This window comes from Danio aesculapii, chromosome 23 (genome assembly GCF_903798145.1).
Source record: "Danio aesculapii chromosome 23, fDanAes4.1, whole genome shotgun sequence".
Classification (NCBI taxonomy): domain Eukaryota; kingdom Metazoa; phylum Chordata; class Actinopteri; order Cypriniformes; family Danionidae; genus Danio; species Danio aesculapii.
Genome location: NC_079457.1, coordinates 16,937,276 through 16,962,629, shown reverse-complemented (window position 1 = coordinate 16,962,629; position 25,354 = coordinate 16,937,276). Strand labels below are relative to the sequence as shown.

Below are 25,354 nucleotides of genomic sequence, written 5' to 3'. Positions count from 1 at the left end.
CACGATAGAGGGACTATGTCTCTCCTGTGGTGCACAGTTGCAAACGTCTGAGAACCACAATGTCTGTTTTCCATGTCAAAGCAATAAATTTCAGTATTTCAGTAAGCTTAATGGCATGATTACGGAGATTAGAATTTGTATAACTGCCCGATAAACATACATATGGATCCAATAGGAAATCAATTCTATGGATCAGGGATATGATATTGCATACTTGTCCTCACAACACTTTCACTGTGGAGTGAACGCAAAAATGCAGCTTCTTCTATCCCACACCTAAAGAAAATTAAGTGCTATTGTAGAATATGTGTATCTATCATCACTTTAAGCTATTCATAAATATTCCACCTAGGATACTTTCTGTGGTTGAAAAGCATCAAGGCTTTAAATGAAAATAAAAAGCAGACAGAGGGAGATTTTCCAGAAAGATTTACAACTTCAGTTCACCAGCACAACACAAGAGAGAGTCTGAGTCAGACAGAGGACACGCTGAAAGAACTAGCCTATTTAAAGATTGACGGATCATCAAGTGAAAAATCCAAAAAAACACTCGCAATCTATAAAGCGGCTCCTTTATCCACACAATCACGCATGAAAACACATTCATGTATATGAGCGCCGCAGGCCGCAGCTGGCCCTCTCTCATTAGCCCAGTGTTTGGATCAGGAGTAGCTCTTGTTACAGCAGTAAACTACAGCTTTGAACTTTTAATAGAGCTCTGAAATCCAAGCAGCCTTTAAAATACACATTTCTGCATAACAGACACGGATTGAGGGAATGAGGGCGAAAGAGAGATGGAGAAAGCGCTAGGGAGAAGTAAACGTATGGGATGGAAAGCTGAGAGCTTGCTAAAAGAGATTTGATAGATGTTAAAGCAGTTGAATGCTAGATAGTCAGAAGTCAGTCCAGATGTGACTCAGCAGAGGGCTGTGGGTCAGAACCAAAGGTGAGCTGTTAACAAACCAGCTCTAATGAGGCAGAACTAGATAAACAATCAGCTTTATCATGATTGGCAGGCTGGCATGATTGACGTGATGCTGTAAATGATGCCACTATATTGGGTTTCTTTAATGGCACATACTGACAAGAAAATGTTTTTTAGCTGTATGCTTCTTCTAAAAAACCTTAACTTATCAAATAAAAGAATTTGTTAAAAACTTTAATAAAATTAAAAATCCATGTTTAATAACGTTCCGTTCGCATTACAAGAACCTCACAAGGCTGGCATGGAACATCATTTCGAACTCTAGTCGTGTTGAATCATGAATTTATACCATTAAAGTCTAATCATTGATTTAGAGTCCCAAGATTTAATAAAGCAAAATTTAAAAAAATCATTTGTACATCAGGCTGTCTTGGAGCCGAGTAAGGTACATGTCAAATGATCTCTTTGTAATGAGTATTTATCATGCTGTTATGCAAGGAAAAAGTTCAGATGCAATTTTGACAATAAAGTTTTGTATTGTATTGTATTACACAGCAAAACAGAAAGTGTTATTTGATAAACGGCATGTTTTGGCAAATGTGTTCAAAATGCTTCCAGTTTTAAACAGTCAAAGTTAAGCAATGCTATAAAATTAAGTAAAATTTAAAAATAAAATATGTAAAAAATAAATAAACAAACAAACAAAGAAACAAATATATATATATATATATATATATATATATATATATATATATATATATATATATATATATATATATATATATATATATATATATATATATATATATATTCCCCAGCTTTAGTATAAATAAAATTTTTGACTTTACTAACTCATGTAAAAAAAACATGGCCATATGTTTTTTGTCATCAGTTGATAATATAAAAGGCTTAAATGTTAAATTGTATGCCAATTGGCAATCGAAATGCAATAAAATAATGAAATAATGTTAATAATAGATTTTAAATAAACCATAAATTACACTTTTTGTACTTAAACAGTGGTTTAGAATATTTGTTAATAATCAGCTAAAAAAAGTACAAATTCAATTTTTTTTTTCAGATATAATTATAGAAATTTAGTTATAGTATTTTGTTTTTAAAATAAGTTTCCCCCACAGTCCAAAGACATGCACTATAGGTGAATTGAATGAGCTAAATTTTCCAAAGTGTATCTGAGTGAATACAAGAGTGTATGGGTGTTTCCCAGTGTTGGGTTGCAGCTGGAAGGGCATCCGCTGCGTAAAATATATGCTGGATAAATTGATATATAGATTTATTTATTTTTATTTTTTTATATTTTTAATAGAACTTAAATAAATATAGACTTGGCCACAAACTTAAATATAAAGTTTAAGTAACATACACTGTTAAGAATGCGGAGTTCCACACAATGGATTTGTGTTGGAAACGCATGAAGAACCTACTGTAAATTGTTTTTACAAATGTAAGTTGAATAAATATAAAACAATTAAGTTGTCCCCTTAACATTACTCAAGAATTATGTTGATTCAGCTCATTTTAAATTAGTTTAAACAAGCAGCAAAAATAATTTTTTGAGAGTAATTATTCAAGTGATATTTAAATAATATTTAGTTTTACGTTGTTAATTGTAATAACCCTGATTCAATCCATTATTTGACACTTCTTTGCAACAGATTTACTGGTGCTGTTGAGTTCAAATTGTTTAAACAACAAGCCCATTTAAGGGTTAAAAAATTTGTTTTAAAAAAAGGCCAAGGACAGCCCGTCTCATAATGTGGTGTACAAACCGACAATATTTTAATAACTTCAGCATGAACGCTTGTAAGCCTTTGTTCCAAAATGAACAAATGTTATGTAGAACAATAAAGGACTTTGATCTGAATTTGATATCCTGAGGTAAAACGTCTATTGCAAACATTTAATGTATATGTAGACTGTCAGTCACATTTATGAAAATGTAAACAAGAAACGGGGCAATAATTGAGTGAAAATTGAGATGTGTATAAAGCTTGACCAAATGACACGCTCCACTGAACAGAGCACAAGTTTGTTTATTTGAGCTAATGTGTATTTACAGGCACTGAGAGGAAACTTATAAGCCACAAATGTTGTGATCTATAAACAGAAATTTCACATTTTCTAGAACAAATCATATAAATACAAGATAAAGGTGCCTTTTTCAGGTCATTTTCTCATTGTTGGAATGATGGAAACTTTTAAACAGGATGACGTTTTTCCAAATTTGTCTTATTTGTAGTCAACTGATTTGATTTGATTTTGCATAATATATGTGTGTTATACATGATAAATATACAAAGTACACACACTTAAATTATGTCAAAACAAACATTATTTTGGAAGCGATTAAAGTTTGCCCAGCACTATTTTCATATAAATGTTGTATATTTTATTTAGCATTTCCCTTCAGAAGCAACAGAAAATACTTTCATGTGTCCAATAAGAAAAATTAAGTACAATTGAATCTTTAAATTCCAAAGGTTTTCCTTTCTATGCCTCTTAATGCACCGTGTTTTCTTCTGGAGCATCATCTTTTTTAACAGTTGTTTTTGAGTCCCTCAATCGTCCACAGAGTGAAAGGATGTCACAAACATACATTCACTGCTGGAAATAGTTCAAATCTGCAGAAGACACTGGAAAAACTGAAGAATCTGCAGGACACAGAGGACTTTTCTGAACGGTTCAGAACAAAAAAGGAACTCATTAACAACCATCACGAATAGGGCTCCACAATGTATCATTTCAGTATTGATGGAATCATTACAAAGCTCATCCATAGTAGAGTCAAAGTGTATCATTTGGATGTCCTTTTTAGGGCCTGAAACAGTGTATTTGATAAGCATTTATAAGGAGCTTGTAGCTTTAACAAATATTTGATTATTCAATTTCTGTACCTGAAAATTATAAAGCTCTGTTTACTTCATTTGTATTTTTATTGTAATTATCTATGCTTGTCATTTGTTTATTCTATTTTTTATGGAGATGCACTGCCCTAATTATAAAGATCAATCAAAAACTCTAAATTCGTACCAAGCAGTTCATCTGGTGAAATTGTATTCATATCATAATATATATCACAGAAAAACTACATCTTGCAATGTCAGTGTTTTCTAACATTGTACGGCTCTAATCACAAAGCAAAAAATACAATCATAGCTCATCAGGTAACCATACAGTATTCAAAACCAAGACGTCACAAACTTTTGCAGGGGGTTATATTTATTAATTTCAGCTGTTTCAGTTATTATTAATTAAATTAACTATTTTTGTAAACTATATGTAAACATCTTTTATGCAAATTGTCTTACAGTAATAAATAAATAACATGCAATTTGTATGGTCTCTCTTACTTTTTTCTTTTTAATTATTCAGTTTCTGCAAGTGGTTTCCAAACTTGCATAACTTTATGTAGACTGCAAATCAGCATCTTACTAGATAATAATATTATTCTGCCCATTATCATCATCATTATATTATAATAAAATCATAGTATTATTAGAAAATCATATTATTAAATCAGCACATTATTATTTTCGGGGTTTTTTTTTGTTTTAAAATGATTTGTTTCATTTGATACTGTCCAAACAAGAAGGATTTCAGAGTTAGTATAGTACCACAGGGCAAACACATGGCCGAAGACACACACATACATGTGTCCTGATGCCCTCAGGCGACTCCACAGCCCCTCTTCCCTGCTGGAAACCTTAATCATGTCCAGGAACACAGGAGACCAAGCAAAAACTACAAGCCAACATGCCTTAGAGAGCAAACCACTGCCAATCAGTGAGAGAGAGTGAGAAAGAGAAAAAGAGAGAGGTCAGGTGGACAGAGGTGTCATATCACATCACAGACAGGTGGAGCATGCAGGAAAAAAAAATCTTTAGTGGTAAACTTTTGTAGCTTGGTAGGTTTACAAATATATCTTATACAAAATAGGAAATAAAAGTAAAATTGCAAGACAGCATACTTATTTGGCTATTTTAAATCTAAGTTAAAACAAAATAAATGACAAATATTTGAAATTTACTAATGTTTAAAATGTTTTTTGATGATAATCTACTGTATTTCTAATTTTGTTAAACATATGCCAAATTTGTCTATAAATAAACCCATTATAAATAAATAAATTAATTAATTCCCTAATAAATGAATTAAAGTCCAATAAAGTCCTTGCAATCCAATTAAAAATAGAAAACAAAACCAAGATACAATATAATGACTGGATACTGCAATATTCTGGTTAAGTAAAATCTACTGCATGCTTCATTTAAGAAATAAAATAGAATAAAATTAATTATTTGAAACGTACTATAATTTAGCTAAATTGCATTTTCCTGATGATAATACAATGTCGTATTTATATAGCGTATTAATTGTGTTTGGCCACACACCCAAAGCGCTTCACAATCATGAGGGTTTGACTCTCCACAATACCACCAGTGTGCAGCATCCACTTGGATGATGCGACTGCAGCCACAGGACAACAGCACCACTGTACTCGCCACACACCAGCTTTTGGTGTGGAGAGACAGTGATGGAGCCAATTCGGTGGATACGGATGATTGGGAGGCATGATGGGTAAGGACCAATAGAGGGAATATGGCCAGGACACCAGGGTTACACCCCTACTTTTTATGAGAAGTGCTATGGGCTTTTTAATGACCACAGAGAGTCAGGACCTCGGTTTAACATCCCATTCAAAAGACGGAATAATATTCTTGTCATTTTGTCAAATGTGTTCTAAATGTGTCCATGAATCAATGATTAGGCAATGCAATGAAATAAAGGTGAAAATAACATAAAAATACATAAAGACAAGTTAAAATAAATAAAATTGACATAAAATTAAAAACTGTTTATGATTAAAATCTACTGCATGCTCATACTTAAAAAAATCTTAATGAATAAAATTAAATATTGTTTAATATACACTAAAAATTATGAGAGAAAAAAAATCAAGACAACATATATTTTATGTCGCTTTAACTTACTAAGTTAATAAGGCTTCAACTAAATTATACCAAGTTTAACATTATATTTAGTCAATTTGATTGATACAAGTTGAGATGACTACAAAAGTTAATTCTATTCAACTAAAATATTTAAGGCGGCTATAATTTTACAGTGTAATATCTATACAATTTACAGATTTTTAAACGTAACAAAATAGAATGAGTCTTATTTTCCAGCTGCATTGTAAGTGGACACCTTTTGCACACAGCCTTAGCAAAACTTACATGTATAAAAGAAGAGACCAATGCAAAAACAATAAAAATGGCCTTTAAAATGTCAGAGTCCTTAAATAGCACACATTCACTAAGCCTGACCCAGAGGTTGTCTCTTTTAACTCCATGTCAGCCACAGAGAGACAGGGACAAAGAGTTTATGTTATTTCTCATTTCCTGGGAATTGGCCTGGTCTCCACAGCTCGACTGCTGCGCTTCCGTACGCAACTTATCGGATCGCTTATCAGGCCGTTTGAAGCTCTCAGTGTCTCCACAACCCACGATCCCAGCTTGAACATTAAATATTCCTTCCTTCAACAGAATGGCGGCGGTCCAGAGTCAAAGCCTACATGGCTAAACAAATAAAAGGAGCCATTGCATGTATCTTGGCAAAGGAACATCATCAGATAAACAGTTTCAAAAAGCCAACACAGAACTATGTGCAACCCGAGACAGTATCAACAAACACGTCCTGTGCATTTTCAAGAGCGAGATTAAACACAGGGGCTTCACGGTTTAATACAAACAAACACACGGCTGCGCACACATCACAGTCTGCTTTAATGCTCGCTAATGGGCGTAATAATAATCAGAATTTAACAATGATAATATTCTGCTCTATACTGTAGATTCAATTCTGTTTCATGTCTCAATAAAATGTGTGCATAATAATAGAAGGTTTACTGTTTGTTGAAATTGTTGTTTTCGATTACTGCATTAGGACAGACATTGCTGGTTTTTTTAATAGGATAAACTATAAAAGGCAGAAATAGGAGAAATTTTATAACAACTGTTTGATCTGAAAAAATAAATGCTTTAAATAGAAATACAATGAACTTGTATGCAATTAAGTTAGCCTATATCATATATATTCAACAACATACAATATAAATGTTTATAAAACTTTAGGTAGCCTATTAAATAGGGTATATGGTCAGCTAGTGTTTCTTCCCATACCAATAAACCTCCGGTGTATGGGTAATGTGACTTTTTCATTTTTTACGCTTCTTTTTACAGTATTGATGTTGTAATGTAATTAAAATATAATCAGTTAAATAGACTTCAGCATTCAGTTAGGTGTTCAAGCGTAAAACGAGATGAAAAGCTATTTACATGCACGCGCTGTCAGCTTCAGCAGGCTAGTGCAGAAGCTCCATTGAAAACAATGAGGCAAAATAAATGTTCATATTTTGAAGACATGGAGCGGGAAAATGTAAAGCAGTGCTTCTTGTACATTCTGAGACCTACTTTATATAGTATATCAATCTGGGAGTGAAGGTCATTGATTTTTAAAGAAAACAGACCTTAAACATGCCGTTTTTCTGTTACAACATACAGTTCACCGGAAGCTCTTGACCATTCTGCATATACCCCATTACACTTTTTAAATGTTCCGAAAGTTATTGGTTACTTGGTTCGATAAAATCGTAAAATTCGTGTAAAATGGATGATAAAATGCATTATAATTGTGTTCAATCTTTTTACAGTAAAAATAAGCCAACAATAAAAAAATTTGCCTAACTTTGAAATAGCTTTTTTGAAAGCATGACCTTGTTTACAAACATGATTCTTTATAGGATTTACAGAATTAATTATATTTTTATCATTTGAGGCATCCTAGTTATGTTAGTGTTAATTTGTTTATTATCATTATTATTATTATCATCATCAACATCATCATCATAAATTAAAATAACATAAGTGTTCTGAATGGTTTCTTAATTATTGTTTGAAATTAGGCCTTATCTTATTTTTAATGATTATCAACTTCTAAGTATTAAATTAGTTTTAAATAGATAGTTCAGCCAAAATGAAAATTTACTCACCATTTACTCACCCTCAAGTGATTCCAAAGCTTTAAGAGTTTCTTTATAATAACAAATTATATTCTATAATTATAAGAAAAAGAAGATATTTTGAAGAAAGCTAAAAACCTTACTTCCGTAGTAGGAAAGTCAGTGGTTACAGGTTTTTAGAAGAAGCAGCAGGAGGTCCGTAGCAAGCCTATTGAAAAGAGTGGTTCATTTTTCTGAAAAAGTGGACATTTTTGCAGGTATTCGCCTCATTTTCTATTCAACTATGTATTTAGTGACATTTTAGGAACTAATCTTTACTGGATTAGCTTGTTGGATGGTGATTATGACCACACTTTTTTAATTTACCAAAAATGTTTCCTAAAATTTGTGCTTACAAAGTGCTTACCATAATATTTTACGACGTATTTATTTACAAATTTGGATTTAAACTGTAAGTTAATCCAGTTTTATAAATATTGTTATGAGATTGGCATTTTAAAAAATTATAAATAAACATGACAAAATACTTATTTTTTTAAATACAAGTTTATTATTAACCATCATTTAAAAAATAGAAATCTGGTAAAACTGGCCAGCTCATTCTATTCTATTATTCTATTCAATTAATTAAAAACTAAATGTGTCTTAAAGCCTTCTTTTAATGATACTTTTTTTTACAATTTATGATGGCATAACATTCAAACACGGGGTAAATATAGGGGTCATTTTTTGGACTTTGTGGGAGGTGGTTCTTTCAAACCATCCAACCCCCCTCTGGCTACAGGCCTGAGAAGTCAAACATTTTTAGAACAAGCAAAGGGTGCATAATGACAGAATTTTCTTTTTGGGCTGAACTATCCCTTTTAGCCCGTTTGTTGATGTGTGCTGCCCTCTGCTGCTCAAATGACTTTTTTTCTAAATCCACGAGTAAACTAGAACACATTTTAAATTATTTGAATAACATTTCACAAATAAACAGACTAAAATTATATGTATGCCACCGCGTATCAAAACGAAAACTAGGGATATATTACCACAGACCGACAGTAAAAATATATTACAAACGTGTATTCGATTACAAAAACTACATTTCCCGACATGCATTGCACATGTTGCCATAGCGCCACGTTGGTTTACCAACAATCATGGCGCATAGCCCGTCTCGTGTCTTTGCTGCGGTTTCACCGTCTGCTGGTGATGTTTACCGAGACGAAAACCAGTCGGTGTTTAACCGGGGGCGCAAGCAAACACATTTATCCGCTCAAAGCAACGTGAGGGTGATTGAGGTGACGGGCTGCGCGGAGGTATCCAGTCCTCCAGACCGCGCCTGCGTCTCCATCAGCGTCAAAAACAGCAAAGAAAATGTCAACGACGTGACCAACAGCGTTACCCGAAGACTGGAATACATACTACAGACCGCCAGACAGCACGACGTCAAGGTGATCAGTTTTTAAAACGTGCCTTTATAAAGCAGCAAGATTTCAAGCAATTACAAAAGTTTATTTTCCAAACAGGAAGAAAACATCACCGTGACCAAGCATTTGCAAAGAGATGAGGATCTCTTCCACATGCAGGCAGAAGTATGAAGTATCGATGTGATTTATCTGGTCCCTGTATAACGGATTTATATTATGTTTAATCTATAATGACGTGTTTTTCTTTGTGCAGGTGCTTGTAGTGTTTTTAGACTTTGAGAAGATGCAGCAAGCACGCACAGTTTTGATTGAGAAACTGGACAAAAGTGTGTGTGTTGGTGACCCTTACTACAGTCACAGTGCTGAAAGCCTCAGTTTGTTAAGGTAAATAATGCTTGAATGACTTTCATATGAAGCTACACTGTAAGTAGGGCTGGGCGATACAGCAAAAATGCAGTCTCAATAAGTATTTTCCATATTGAACAATAACGATATATATATATATTTATTTATTTATTTATTTTGATATAAGTTGTTAATGCTTTCAGATTTAAATGAGTATCCCAACAATGGCTGAAGCCAAGAAAATTAGAGGGTTCATTAAATGGCATAGCATTTGACCGATAAATTTTCAATGGCCAAAAACTTGGTGCATCTCTAATATCAACACACTTTTAAATTTCCTTTGTTGCACATTTCTGCTGTGTGATTGGCTCTTAGATCAAAATAGAGTAAAAAAATCCAGAACTTATTTTTATTGACAAATATTATCGCGATTAGATATATCATTTAGTGGCCCAGCTCTAACTGCAATTGCTCTGCACTATAATACTTCCAGAACAACTATTTGCTGTTAATTATCTCACCCCCTTGTCATCCAAGATGTTTCTGTAAAGAAATTATGTTTTTTGAGAAAAAACATATCAGGAACGAGGGATGCACAACATCTCGTTTGAGCATTGATATCGCATTGTGTGTATCTACAATAATCACGTCGCAGGATTAGATAATTTATTAAAGTTTAAAAGATAAATGATATTATTTTTATTATTATTATTATATATTATTGTTTTTAAATAAGATACAATGATAATCATGTTATTTTATGTTTGATTGTTTAATTGCTGTACCTGAATGCTGTTAAACTCTCATAAAAATCATAAAGCACTGTTTATTTACCTTTTAACTGTTCTATTTATATGTGCTTGTAATTTGTTATGGTTTATCCAAACACACTGCATAGATAAAGACTTGACCATCCCAATCGATTTAAATGAATGAAATATTTCTAAATAGAGCTATTCAATTCAACTGGTGAAATTATATTCATATCGAAATGTATAAATCTCAGAAAAACTAAATATTGCAATGTCAGATTTTTCCAATATTGTGCAGCCCTATCAGGACTTTTCTCCATAAAGTGGACTTTAGTGGTACCAAATGAACTTCTAAAATGCAAATATATGTAATATAGTAATACTATAAGGTAGGGCTGCACAATATATCGTTTCAGCATTGATATCGCAATGTGCACATCTGCAATAATCACATCGCAGGGTCTGCAATGTCAAATCAGGATTAAGTAGGAGTTAAAACACACATGATTAATAGATGAGTAATTGCATAGTTTAAACAAAGTCACCAAAAATTATGTCATTGGCATGTTTTATTGCCTTTCAATTTATTTTTTCAAGAAAATTAAAATTTTTATAACTTCAAGAATGATGTATTTATGTGCACATTCAATTATTTTACATTTAATTATTCAATTTGTCTACCTGACTACTGTTAGACTCCTAGAAAAACAATTATTTCCTTTGTAACTTTGCTTTACTGGATTTACCGTTGCTTGTAATTTGGTTTATTACACTTTATGCAGATGCGCTCTACTACAAAATCATCTTTTTATCATCCAAAATAGTCCTAAAGGTATTATTGTTTGCAAATAGAACTATTCATATCATGAGTTAAAGATATATTCAATATTGCAATATGCCTCGCAGAAAAATATAATACTGCAATGTTAGTTTTTTTCCAATATCGTGCAGCCCTACTATATAAAACAGACTGAGGGCCGGATTATCCAACAGACATTCTGGGCATAGGCCTATGAGAGAATTCATTTTATTTATTTATTTATACGTTTCAAATGTTACGTGTAGACAAAGGATATTGATTTCCCATCTCCTAAAAGCCTGCATGATTTATATTATTTTAACTATTTATAATCAATCATAGTAGTCGCGGTATGAATATGAACGTTAACAGGAAATACAAAACATCACCATAATAAAGTTTTAATTGTATAAACAAAAACTTGCCATTCTTGCTTAAACCGGATAACCTGATAGCCTAATGTATCTACATAAAAACCTGTAATGTCACATGTATAGTCCTACAAGTACATACGTTATAGTAGGATTTGTGCATTTAACACATCTTTTTTTTACATTCAAGTATTACATTTTTTGTCATGTTAAGGAGCTCTACTTTAATTATCTTTTCTTTTCTGAAGAAATTTAAAAACAGTTACTTAAATGTGCATTAAGCAATACATGAAAAATGCTTTTGACCAGTGTAGGACCAGATCCCAAAATACACTTGTGGTCAATCAGCAGAAAGGGTTGTGTCTAGCAGCAATAGAGAGAGGAGAGCTTTCAGTGAGTGCGCAGCTTGACTATAGATAGTAAAAGATGGCATAAATCAAAACTAATTTAAGACACATATCCAAAGTGTACTTTTTTTTTTACCTTGTCTGTAATGCTGTAACACTCCATTCTGCAGACGGCGTGTGTGTTTGGAAGCGGTAGACAATGCCCGGCTAAAGGCCAGCGAGGCATGCTGTATTCTGGGCCAGGCTCTGGGACGTCCGCTGTTGGTCCGTGAGGAGGAATCTCGAGAGTGGAGCAGCAGTCAGCAGGACACCTCTGGCTCTCCTCTAACACTACACCCGAGGACTGATCCTACACTAATCTCTGCCTCTTCACGCATGTTTGTCACCTTCGAACTGCGACCTAAGGACAATAACAGGAGGAAGTTTTAGTGTCTGTTTAACAATAATATAATTACTAGACATTTTTATGTATGTGCTGAGTTAACGCCTATTCAGAAAAGGGCCCACGATGAAGATAACACCATTTAATCCTACTGTTGTCTTAATGAAAAACAACTAAACTGATGAATAGCACTGTGAGCAGCTTTAATGATAATGTTGAAAATGTTATTCAGATAATCAGTATTTAATTATTATCTGGCATTTTCCATTTATTTACACTACCGAAATGTATTATTGGACCTCAATCTCTATTCTGACAACTTTGGATAATAAAAAGTTTAACAAAGTCACTTATGAATCAATATAATTGTATGGGTTGTTGCTGTACAAAAGTGGGTAATGATCTGCCATTACTTTTTGATCTAGTGATCTATTTTTGATACTGAACAGGACTACTCTGCTCTTTGAAGAAGAATGTTTACCATCTGCTCTGGTAATAGATTTTAATTCTTGCTTTAACTAAAAAGACATTTTGGCCTTTTTTTGAGAAACCATTAGCAGAAAAACAAGAAGAAACAATTAAGAGTTTGTTGCTAATTCTTATAGAAATTAAGGCAAATAGGACTGGAAGGAGACAGAAGAGCCTGATAACGGTAAACAAAAACAACGAAGAACACAAGGACCCACCAGGGGCCCGTTTCAGAAAAGAGGTTAAGTGAAAACTCAGTTAGTAGTATTTTAACCCTGAAATGAGAGAAACTCTGGGTTTTCCATTTCAAAATGGCCAGTTTGTTAAACTCGAGAAAGCAGGCTAAGTCAAGCCTGTTTCTGAAAGTGAGGTAACTTTAACTCAGAGTCAGTTACTGTGGTAACTTACTCTCTGAACCTAACCTGGTCAGGAGCAGGTTTTATTCTCTAAACTCTGAGTTTCTGTCAGTCTCCTCCCCTTTTTTTTAAAGACGAAGCGGTATTTCTCCCCTTAGCCTTACGTTTACACACACCTATTTTAATCCTCATTTTGGATGTGTGCATAAAAACGATTGATGGAAATGTAAACTTTTATTCGATAGAAAAGATGTGCATAAACTACGATGAAAACACTTTTACTGAACAAATTACTTTATGCGCATTAAAAAAATGTTTGTTATAAGAGATCATATGATGACGAAAATGTGTGTGAATAGACAAACCAGCAGGCTGAGCACACTGTAACACATCTTATATGTTGTTTTGGTCATTCATTCTAAAACACCTTAAGCGTTTCAGTATTAACACAAGTGCACTTTCAACATGTATAAAAGTGGGAACGTGTGTAAAAATTGTATAAACGGCACACATAACATTACTTTTATATTTAAATACATAAATATGTAAAATTACGCATTAACTTGAGCAGCTGTTTTCCCACGCTAACTGCCCCTGTTTCACTGCTGCAGTGGTGTTGCTTTCTTTAAATATATGCTCATATTTGCTATAACTTTGCATGAGCACATCAAGTTCGGCTGGAGAAAGAAATGCTGATCTCCTTTGTCAGATGTTGCCATAGTCACTCGTAATATCTGCGCTCCATTGATAATGTCTTTTATAGTTGTGGTGTGCGCGCTTAACTCTGAGTTGGTCTACTCAAAGTTGATTGACCGAACTCAAATCCGCTATTCTGAAACCGAAAAGTCTTGAGTTTTTAATCTCTAGGTAAATCAACTCAGAGTTCAAGTTTAAACCCTAAGATGGTTGAACCTCCTTACCAAAACAGGCCCCAGATCTCAGGTGTTTGATTTGGAAATGCTTAAGACACTAGAGGTCTAAAATAAAGGTTCTTTACTGGCATTTAAGTATTAAAAAGAACATTTCCAATTAACCTTTCATCGCACGAAAGATTCTTACGATTTTTAAAGCAATATTATCTCCTGGAAACTTTTATTTTACGAGTGCATAGTCTGATTAAGTTATCTAAAAAGAGAGAGGTAGATAAAGCAAAACCTTAACTCAGTCCAATCAATGTAACAAAATAAGAGAGAGCAAACATAATGTATTAATAAATAAAAATAACCCACGTACCTGGCAAGAAGGTATAAAATAAAGAGCACGATACTAGGATATTAATAATAGATAAGCTTCTCAAAATATTTATAAAAGCAGCTTGGGAAGACTCGACTGAAAGTATCATGACCAACATGGTGGATTTGAAAACTCAAAATAAGCAACAGATGAAATCCTACAAAAATGTTGAACCTAAAGCCATAATATTTACATTTTTATGACTTGCAATGTAATCACGTGGTAGAGTGGTTTCCGTGTTTTTTCCCCCAAGTTCAGGACTAACCTATCAGGCCCAATAGTTCTTTGAATGTAAAAGGTCATTCGGTTTCAGGGACTTATAACGTAACCTTTTAGGATGTTTAAGACAAGAAACACATATTAAACCGCACTGATTTGTTACTGTAAGTAGTTTAATACATTTTGGCCACGACATGAATTTTAAGCATCTCGGCGTCAACAGACGAACAAAGCGACATACTGACAAACACCTGCAGTTCACAAACCTTTTAAAAACGTTCACAGACGTGTTTGTGAACAAAACAACACGATATAACGACTAATTTTCCGACTATTCTACTGTTCAAAAACACCTCTCTGCTCGAAAGAAAACACGCCACATACCTGGACATGCCGAACACGTGACGCTTTCCCGGATGTCTTCTTCCCGCGTTTTACTCCGTGGCAAGACGCATAGGAGTTTAAACAATCTCTGTACACACTCCGCTTTTCTGAAACTATTAATAATAGCAATGATAGGACTTTAATTAATACATTTTTATATATTGAGTTTTCAAATCCATTATGTTACTTGGCCTTTATGATTCTTTTAGTGAAGTCTTCCCATGCTACTTTTAACATTCTGAGATGCTTATGTTTTATTATAGATATATGTTTTATCTGTTTAGCTAATTTGATCAAGTTTATTTAATCTTCTCTTTATCTATATGATCATTTTCATATCGCTTTTATTTATAATAATTTTATGTTCCCAATTGTTTATTTAATATATTACATGATGTTTCATAATCAAAAAATACTATATATATATATATATATATATATATATATATATATATATATATATATATATATATATATATATATATATATATATATATATATATATATATAATAAAAAAAGATATATACTTCCATTCATACGCACGCGAATGTGTCAGACCGGAAACACAAGCTTGTGCGACAAGTTTTGCAGTTCGTTTAGTTGCAAAGGTCAAGCTTGGTCAACTCTGACCTGCGAAATCGCATCACTTTACTGCGTGAGCCCAATCGAGGATGAAAACATGACCTCTCTGGACAGAAATTGAAAATATGGAGCAATCGCTGGCTTTTTTAAATGTCTAATCATCTTGTTTAATCCCGCCCCTTTTCGCAGCGCTGTACAACAGAATTTCGCACACACAAACTCTAGTGTGATCGCAGCTTACCGCGGGGTTAAATCAGGGGCGGACTGGGACAAAAAATCAGCACTGGCACTGTAGCCACACCAGGCCACAATTCCACACTGACACAGACACACACATTCACAACTTTTATTGGTGTACAGATGGTGAAATAATATAAACAGCACCATAATAGATATTTGAACATTTAATGTATGTGACTGGAACAAAAACAAACTGTTTATGACAAACTTATACATACATTTATTCATTTTCTTTTCGGCTTAGTCCATTTATTAATCTGGGCTTGCCAGATACACTACGGACAATTTAGCCTACCAAATTTACCTATAGTGCATGTCTTTAGATTTGTGGGGGAAACCAGAGCACCCGGCACCAACACAGGGACACCATGCAAAATCCACACAGAAACGCCAACAGACCCAGCCGAGGCTCGAACCAGCGACTTTGTTGCTGTGAGGCAACAGCGCTACCCACTGTGCCATCGCGCCGTCCCTTTTCGACGTCACTTACGGTTTGTTTGACATTCTTGCCAGATTTTGATAACATCCACATAACCTTTTATTAGGTCGCCCATCTCAAAACCAGCTGACCGTTGCCGATTGGGCCAAATGCTTAACATTTATTATTATTATTACTGTTATAATCATCATCATCATCATCATCATATTCACATCTTGCAAGAGATAAAAGCTGTCTGCATGTAAAAACAATACATACAAATTAAAAAAGAAAAAAAAGAAACTGACCAGCCCACATTTAAAAAAATTGTCCGGCCCTTCTGACATTTGCCAGAATTGCCATATATGGCCAATCCGCCCCTGGGTTAAATGTAACGCAAAGTTATAAGGTATTTACTCAGGGTTAACCATGGCATGCTTTTAAGGTTTTCCCCAGTGTCAACAGACATCTTCCTGCCAATTATTGAAAAATTTCTGTAAAATTTGGATGAGAAACACAGGAGAAACCATTTTTGAAGCATAAAAGTATTTTTTATTATACTTGATATATTTTTATTTTTAAAAAATCTGTGAAAGTGTGAATGTAAAATCTTATATTGTTGTGATCACCGTCTTCTAGGCTAAAATAAGTTTTGTCAATTGGTGAGAAAAGTCTAGTGTGACAGCAGCTTAAGGGCTTGATTAGCTAGCCCAGGTCTGTCTGATTGCGGTTTAAACTAAACTTTGCAGGACACTGGCCCTCCAGGACCAAGTTTGGGCAGTTCAAGAGGAAGGAGTGGTGGTGGGAAAAAAGGAAAGAAAAAAGAAAAGAAAAGACGCATACGGTAAAAAAAATATTTTCAAATATATTTCAAAATACCAAAATTATATATTTGGTAAAATATATTCACAAATATAATAACATAAATATATCTTCTACAAATACATTTTGACCATTACCAAAATATATTTAAAAAGATATATTTTAAAATAATTCAAAATATATATTTTACCCTTCATATTATATATTTACCCTTTATACTGTATATTTCAATTTTCTACATTCACATGTAACTTTAAGAAAATCTTTTTTATTGTATGGTTTTTAAAGATACATAAGTTGCATATCTGCTATTATTATGATTATTAATTACATTAAAAACATTAAATAATGAATACGTTGATCTCCTCTCAAAACTTTAGGGTTGGAAATGTATTTGTCACCCTAAATATGCATTTAGAAATATATTAATTTCCATTTCAAAAATTGATTTTATTGAACAACACATATACAACATATATTTTGGCCAGGAAATATAATATTTTATCATATGGGTGAACACAGTTTATCCCATTCTCAATACTGTTTTATACAACAATCATTTTGTTCATTTAAATAAATATCACAATAACTGAAAACATTTGATCACATTCTGCAAACCTTAAAACCTGTCAAAACAACATGTGCATTTTAATCCACTGACTTATTAAAAATGTGTTTCCCAACCCTGTTCCTGTAGGCACACCAACAGTAGGCCTACATATTTTGGATGTCTCCCTAATCTGACCCAATAACTTCAGGTTTTGGAGTCTCTTCTAATGTTCTGATGAGTTGATTCAGGTGTGTTTGATTAGGGAGAGGTCAAAAATGTGTACTGTTGGAGTGCCTTCAGGAACAGGGTTGGGAAACACTATAATAAAATACACTTACTAGCCACTTTATTAGGTACACCTGTCCAACTGCTTGTTAATGCAAATTTCTAGTCAGCCAATCACATGGCAGCAACTCAATGCATTTAGGCATGCAGACATGGTCAAGACGATCTGCTGCAGTTCAAACTGAGCATCAGAATAGAGAAGAAAGGTGATAAGTGATTTTGAACCTGGCATGGTTGTTGGTGCCAGACAGGCAAGTCTGAGTATTTCAGAAACTGCTGATCTACTGGGATCTTCACACACAACCATCTCTAGGGTTTACAGAGAATGGTCCAAAAAAGAGAAAATACCTAGTGAGTGGCAGTTCTGTGGGCACAAATTTCTTGTTGATGCAAGAGGTCAGACGAGAATGGCCAGACTGGTTCGAGCTGATAGAAAGGCAGCAATAACTCAAATAAACACTCGTTACAACCGAGGAATGCAGAAGAGCATCTCTGAATGCACAACAACCTTGAGGCGGATGGGCTACAGCAGCAGAAGATCACACCGGGTGTCACTCCTGTCAGATAAGAACAAGAAACTGAGGCTACAATTTGCACAGGCTCATTAAAATTGGACAATAGAAGATTGGAAAAACGTTGCCTGCTCTGATGAGTCTCAATTTCTGCTGCGACATTCGGATGGTAGGGTCAGCATTTCGGAGTAAAACAACATAAAGGCATGGATCCATCCTGCCTTCTATCAACAGCTGGTGGTGGTGGTGGTGTAATGGATATTTTCTTGCCACACTTTGGGCTCATTGGTACCAATTGAGCATCGTGTCAGCGCCACAGCCTACTGCAGTATTGTTGCTGACCATGTCCATCCCTTTATGTCCACAGTGTACCTATCTACTACTTCCAGCAGGATAATGTGCCGTTATAAAGCGTGAATCATCTCAGACTGGTTTCTTGAACATGACAATGAGTTCACTGTACTCGAATGGCCTCCGTAGTCACCAGATCAATCCAAAAGAGCACCTTTGGGATGTGGTGGAATGGGAAATTCGCATCCTGGATGTGCAGCCCACAAAGCTGCAGTAACTGCGTGATGCTATCATGTCAATATGTACCAAAATCTCAGAGGAATATTTCCAATCTTAAAGCAGGATTAAGGCAGCTCTGAAGGCAAAAGTGGGTCCAACCCAGTACTAGTAAGGTGTACATAATAAAGTGGCTGGTAAGTACATTAAATTTAGACTACAGTTTAACTAATTGACATCCCAATTAGTTTTTCCTCATAACTTTACAAATGATTCAAATTTATATGATTCTAAAAACGTGATAGTATTTTTTTTACTATTCAGCCCTGAGAAATCGGATAGTTACATATAAAATATTCAACAAGTTTAATAAGTGAAATTATTCAGTGTTTATGTATTTGGGGTAGCCTATAGTAAATATCTCTCAAATTTACTTGCTTCTTTTTTGATCTTTTCCTTGTTGCATTAAAAGAATCAATACTGTCAATGGAAAATAACAGACTTCCGGTTTCAAAGTGTTTGTGCGGCTTCAGTCGTGAGGGTAGATTTCCTGCAGCCATTCCTGCATGACAAACGTTTCTCCATTGAAGTATGAAAAATAGTGCTCTAGAGTTGCAATGTCCGGCTGTAATAGAGGACAAACACTGATTAAGATTAAGCTGGATCAAATCCAAACAACTTTTATAATCCTTGAAGAAAATGCAAAAGGAAAGAAAAAAGGATTTCAAATCACCTCAAAGCCACGAAAAATCTTCACATTATACTGGGGAATGTATCCGATCAATATTGATGAGGAGTCTGGTCCACTGAAGAGAATTCTGTAATGAGGAGTGTCCTTTGCTCTCTCCAGCTACAGGCAAAGACAGATTTATCAATGGACTTGCAAGACTGCAAATAATAAATATTAGTCATTAACTGGAGATTCACTCTGACCTGAAGTGTGAATCAAATGGACCCTTCAGAACTGCATCCTAAGTACTTCTTGCTTACTGTTTTATCAATACTGTAAACTTCAAGTAGGGTTTTTCATATATCTAAAACAGGGGGGATCAACCCTGCTCCTGGAGATCTACCATCCTAGTCAGTTTTAGCTAAAAGAGACTCATGGGTGAATTTCTGGAAAAGTTGTCAAGTTGAAAAAATATTTTAGTGACTTTTGGAAGCAATTTTAGGCCTTTTTTTCTTATTTGCTCAACACGACATATACAGTAAATGTCAATATCTCTGGAACTACAAAAACCCACACACATAATGTTGGCATCAAATGAAAGCTTACATTCATGGGACGTGTGTAAATGTTCAGAATGATAATATAAATTTACAGTATAAAAGTAAATAGAGCTACAACAAATAAAAATCAATCTCCGCCTAGAGAAAAACTGATTTAAAAACGAATAACAGGTTGTAAACATAAGATATTAGCTCAAAACCTTAATCCATTAGTACTCCTATATAGGTGCATGATTCATGCCAAGTTTAACATTTGTAGTGTGAGACAGTGGAGCACAGCACAAGTTGTAGCACTTTCATGTCCAGGCGGAAATATCAAATTGAAATGTTAGCATAATATAGAACAGAGTAATGTGCAGTACATGAATCATGAACATGTATCCCCAGTACACCTGCCTACAAGACTTAATTTACCTTATAAGTAATTATAGAGGCACAGTAGCTTAAATTTAGATATTTGGGAAATAGGTTTGCCTACCTTTTTCTTGTAACATTTGGTAGTACTGACATTTTTTGGTAGTATCTGTGAAAACATCTACTATGAAAACACCTTCACTTTATCAATTTCTTCAGGCCTTTTTCCAAAGCTTTCCAGAAAAAAAACAGCACCCCCTGTGGTACAATACTCCTTTGGTATGCTGATTTTTGATTTTTTTTAATCTCATGTTTGTACATTAGTTGAATTGTATAGCAAATCATTTCAAAATTATAAGATGATGTTCAGAAAAATAAAGGAAGCAGTTTGGGATAAAATCCGATTCTACCACTTTTAAGATGTCATGAAATGGACAAAAATAATTTTCTAAGCTGACAACCTGTCTAGAATACATATTAAGGGGTCAAATATTAACACTGGATAGGTTGTCAACTCGTACCCTGAGGTGTCCACATAAGTTACAATATCAGTTTTTGCCCCCTGACTATCCTGCAGATTTCAGTTGCAACTCATATCAAACACACCTGCCTGTAATTATCCAGTGCTGTTCAGGTCCTGATTAATTAGTGTTTGATCAGGGTTGGAGCTGAACTCAGCAGGAAGGTAGATCTCCTGGAGCAGGGTTGAGCACGCCTATCTAAAAGAAACAGCCAGTTTGAACTAACCGCTTGACCAAAGCATTTAATGAATTCATTTAAACACAAACTTCATCTCCTAGCAGTTTTAGTGTTGTATTATTAGCGACAGAACTTCACCACCAAAGGTACCAGCCAAAAACACACTAAAATATGGTTTCATTATTGAAATATTTTTGTCAACACACCCTTATTGCACACCCCTATATAATATACTTAACAAACCTCTGTGTCTGAGTATTTCTTTCTCTTTATCCACTCTGGAGGGGCTCGGAGTCCTTCGTCCCAGCCCACGATCACCCCTATCATTTTATTTTGTGTCTCCAGAACAACTTCACCAACACGATGTAGCACATACGCTGGTCGGGGGCTTCGCGCATCCTTTGAGACTGATCACATATCAAAACCAGTCATTTTACACAAAAATACATATTCATTCTTTAATTAATTTATTATTTACACACAAACCTGTATTTCAGACACCAAAAACAACAACACACAAATGCTGCATGAATGCTAAATTTCACAAATCTAATTTGTTGTCAAATATGTATTGCTTTTGTGAAAGAAAATTTTAAAGTAAAAAAAAAAACATTGAGACCGGGTGGTGAGATATTGGTGAGGATGGTGAAATATTACCTGCAAAGTAGCCATGCTCATTATCATGCATCAACAGCTCAATGGCAAAAGCTTCTTCCAGTGTTTGATACTGTTCTTCTTCTTCTCCAAATGACCTGTAACGTGACAACATTCAGCATCTGAGTGATTCAGAACGTGTTTAAAAAGTATAAGCATAGACTTACGGTAGTTTGGGAATCCATGTATTTATCCAGTCAACCCAAACAGTCGTGTTCAGGTAGGATTTCCTCATGGAGCTCCATGTGTCGATGATTCTGTATATGGGAAATCAGATCAGAAAACTGATCATTTCAATTTATCTCAAGGTTTTATCATGAAGGGCGACAAGAGGGCTCAGTGGTTAGCACTGTCACCTCACAGCAAGAAGGTTGCATGTCCTCCGGGTGCTCCGATTTCCCCTACAGTCCAAAAAATTGCAGTATTGGTGAATTGAGTAAACTAAATTTTCCATAATGTATGTGTGTGAAAGAGCGTGTATGTTTCCCAGTACTGGGTTGCGGCTGGAAGGGCATCCGCTGTGTAAAAAATTTGCTGCATAAGTTGGCGGTTCATTCCGCTGTGGCGACCCCTGATGAATAAAGGGACTTATCATGTGGCATAGGAATAAATTTGATTTTGCATGCATGAGTTCATTTCACTCTCAAAGTGTTGAAGTGCATATTTTCTGAATTGTTTTATAATTGAATTATGTTTCAAAGCTTTCATTATGTAAGGACTTTTTTCAAACTATATGCATTTGGCTAAAACATTATCCTGAATTGCAAAACAAGCTAAAAGCCGATTTTTCAAAAATAAAATAAAAAAAGTATAATAAAAGGACACCAGACCTGAAATACAGAGAGTTGAATATGTGTATTAAATCATTGTTCATTCAAAATGTAAATTCAATATTGTACATTTGTTTAGAAGTCTCTTAGGCTCAGACCATTAGACTTTAAAGGCTTTACATTTTCTAAGTATTTTGATTATTTTAAACCAGGGGTGCCCAAACTTTTTCTTATGAAGGGCCAAAAACCAAACTTGATTGAGGCTAGTGAGCCGAATGTAAATATAGGTTCCATAGGTAATTTCCTAATGTATTTAATAGTGTTTAAAAATGACTATAAAAGATTTCTTTGTATTAACTAATAGAGTATATTTGATATTGAACTTTATGATGAACAGTTAAAACAAAACTATCGCATTTATAACAGAATTACACAAGTTTTTGCTTTGATTTACTCCCTGATGTTCTTTATCCATCGAGTGACAGTATTTACATGTTTAAAAATTTGATTCGTTCATTTTATTTTCGGCTTAGTCCCTTTAATAACCTGGGGTTGCCAAAGTGGAATGAACCGCCAACTTATCCAGCATTTATTTTATGCAGCGGATGCCCTTCCAACTGCAACCCATCACTGGAAAATACCCATACACACTCATTCACACACACACACACACACACACACACACACACACACACACACACACACACTACGGGCAATTTAGCTTATTCAATTCACTTATACCACATGTCTTTGGACTGTTGGGGAACCGGAGAACTCGGAGGAAACCCATGCGAACACGGGGAGAACATGCAAAATCCACACAGAAATGCTAACTGAGCCAGGGCTCAAACCAGCGACATTCTTGCTGTGAGGCGATTGTGCTAACCACTGCGCCACCATGACGCCCAATTTGATTAATTTACAACATTTCCCTTTGGACATCTCTGTTTTAAACGCTGAGATTCCAGATTTTCAAATAATTTCAAATATTGTCATATCCTAGCAAAGAATACATCAATGTAGATCTTATTCATTCATGATGCAAAATAAATTGTTTTATGGATCACATATTTTTTTTATATTCTTTATATCTGTGATGGCAAAGCTGAGTTTTCATTAACTCATACACACAGTCAATACTACACACTACTAATGATTCATTAATTTTCCTTAGGCTTAGTCCCTTATTTATCAGGGATCACCACAGCGGAATGAACTGCCAACTATTCCGACATTTGTTTTACGCAGCGGATGACTATCCAGCCACAATACTGGGAAATACTAATGATTCATTACGTCAAAAATAGTAAACAACTTCCAGAGCATGTAAGGTAGTTATAGCCACATGTAGATTGTATAGAACATATCTGCAATTACTCAACCAATCACTTTTTACAGTACGAGTACTGTATCGTGATTATAGTAAATGTTATAACACACATAACAGTCCTGAATAAACTACTCATAAGGAAATAATTTGGGGGGGAGGTAGTGGTTAAAAGCACACTGATCGATACTGTATACAGGGTGCGAATTACAGGCAGGGGGGTTTGGGGGGTTGCTGGTCTGACCCTCCTAAATAACACTTGACATCAAACTTGATCAAAGACATTAAAACAAGATATATGAGGGGGTCTGCCCTAATTAATAGTTAATAGTTAAGAAATAGTTTGCTCTGATCTGTATCTTAAATAATATTAATAATTAAAGTAATGACCACCACTATAATGGTCCATACCATTGTGAATGCATGTTTGAGCCATATAAATTCATCGGTTTGAAACCAGCAACTCTAGAGCACTAACACACAGAGTAAGTGTTCACAAAACACGTTTCTTTAAAAAAAATGTGTTTGTAGGTGTCTGTAAAACTAGATGCAGAGTTTGTATTTTACTATGGCTCGCACATGGAAGTTAAACAGTAAAATAAAAAATACGTGCAGTCTTGTATGGTCATCCATTAATAGGTGTCACCGTTTATTTAATATCACAAATATGATTGAGAACCACTCAATATCCCTCTACACACTAAAACATAAGTATTATTAATAAATTTGATGTAATTGAATAAAATATAGCCTATAAATGTGGTTCACTGAGGCATATTAACATAACCGAAAAACTTGACCCCCCTGATCATCAGTGTATAGGCTATATTTGAGAGTTTGTTTTGTGTTTACGTCTGAGTGGCGATGTGTCGCTGTGTGGCGGTTCTTCCTGTCCACCTGGAGATGAGATACTGCGCAGGTAAAGCGGACAGCAGAAGCGTCAGCTGCAGGATCACACCTGATGTGAGCTGGGGCATCACTGCCTGTACAACACATTTCACATCACATCAGCACAGTGAGTCTACTGCTTCTTCTAAAATGTAGTAGTTACAAAAATAGATACACTAAACTTATTATCCTGTAGTTCTTCAACAAAGTTAAACGTTGCCTACTGTAGGCTATCTTACCTTAGAACTTCAGTAATTTCAAATCAACACTGACTTTTCACTGTCTTCACAGAGACAAACAGGAAGAGCTCGTCGAAACTCTTATCTTGTTGTGCGTTGTGTAAGCGTTGCTTTGAAAACTGAATATGAAATTTACATGCGGGAGGTTTCGGTTTTGGCACCTGCGCCTCTGAGGTTTAGCATTATTAGACCGCACGTCCAATAGCGGCGGCCCACGAGAGGAGGTGTGGACGCGCCT

General features: G+C 34.7%; 2 protein-coding genes across 2 annotated transcripts; one reads left to right on the top strand and one right to left on the bottom strand.

Annotated features, from left to right (window-relative positions):
* The first annotated feature begins 9,094 nt into the window (after positions 1-9,094).
* irak1bp1 (interleukin-1 receptor-associated kinase 1 binding protein 1) lies at positions 9,095-12,723 on the top strand. Its single transcript, XM_056449495.1, has 4 exons — positions 9,095-9,406; positions 9,482-9,547; positions 9,636-9,766; positions 12,167-12,723. The coding sequence occupies exons 1-4, from the start codon at positions 9,113-9,115 to the stop codon at positions 12,423-12,425; spliced, it is 750 nt and encodes a 249-aa protein (XP_056305470.1). The 5' UTR covers positions 9,095-9,112; the 3' UTR covers positions 12,426-12,723.
* A 5,830-nt stretch (positions 12,724-18,553) lies between these two features.
* si:dkey-261l7.2 (uncharacterized protein LOC569751 homolog) lies at positions 18,554-25,285 on the bottom strand. The gene is made up of 7 exons (XM_056449412.1): positions 25,117-25,285; positions 24,842-24,972; positions 22,060-22,149; positions 21,896-21,990; positions 21,482-21,645; positions 19,689-19,805; positions 18,554-19,580 (listed from the first exon to the last, which is right to left on the bottom strand). The coding sequence occupies exons 2-7, from the start codon at positions 24,964-24,966 to the stop codon at positions 19,485-19,487; spliced, it is 687 nt and encodes a 228-aa protein (XP_056305387.1). The 5' UTR covers positions 24,967-24,972; positions 25,117-25,285; the 3' UTR covers positions 18,554-19,484.
* Between the last annotated feature and the right edge of the window lie 69 nt (positions 25,286-25,354).

Excerpts from the sequence above, each read along its gene's own strand:
- irak1bp1 (XM_056449495.1), top strand. The coding sequence starts at position 9,113 with ATGGCGCATAGCCCGTCTCGTGTCTTTGCTGCGGTTTCACCGTCTGCT. Across the intron at positions 9,548-9,635 it reads TCTTCCACATGCAGGCAGAA|GTGCTTGTAGTGTTTTTAGA; the intron begins GTATGAAGTATC and ends TTCTTTGTGCAG. Across the intron at positions 9,767-12,166 it reads GAAAGCCTCAGTTTGTTAAG|ACGGCGTGTGTGTTTGGAAG; the intron begins GTAAATAATGCT and ends TCCATTCTGCAG.
- si:dkey-261l7.2 (XM_056449412.1), bottom strand. The coding sequence starts at position 24,966 with ATGCCCCAGCTCACATCAGGTGTGATCCTGCAGCTGACGCTTCTGCTG. Across the intron at positions 22,150-24,841 it reads CGACACATCGCCACTCAGAC|AATCATCGACACATGGAGCT; the intron begins GTAAACACAAAA and ends TCCCATATACAG. Across the intron at positions 19,581-19,688 it reads AGATTTTTCGTGGCTTTGAG|CCGGACATTGCAACTCTAGA; the intron begins GTGATTTGAAAT and ends CCTCTATTACAG.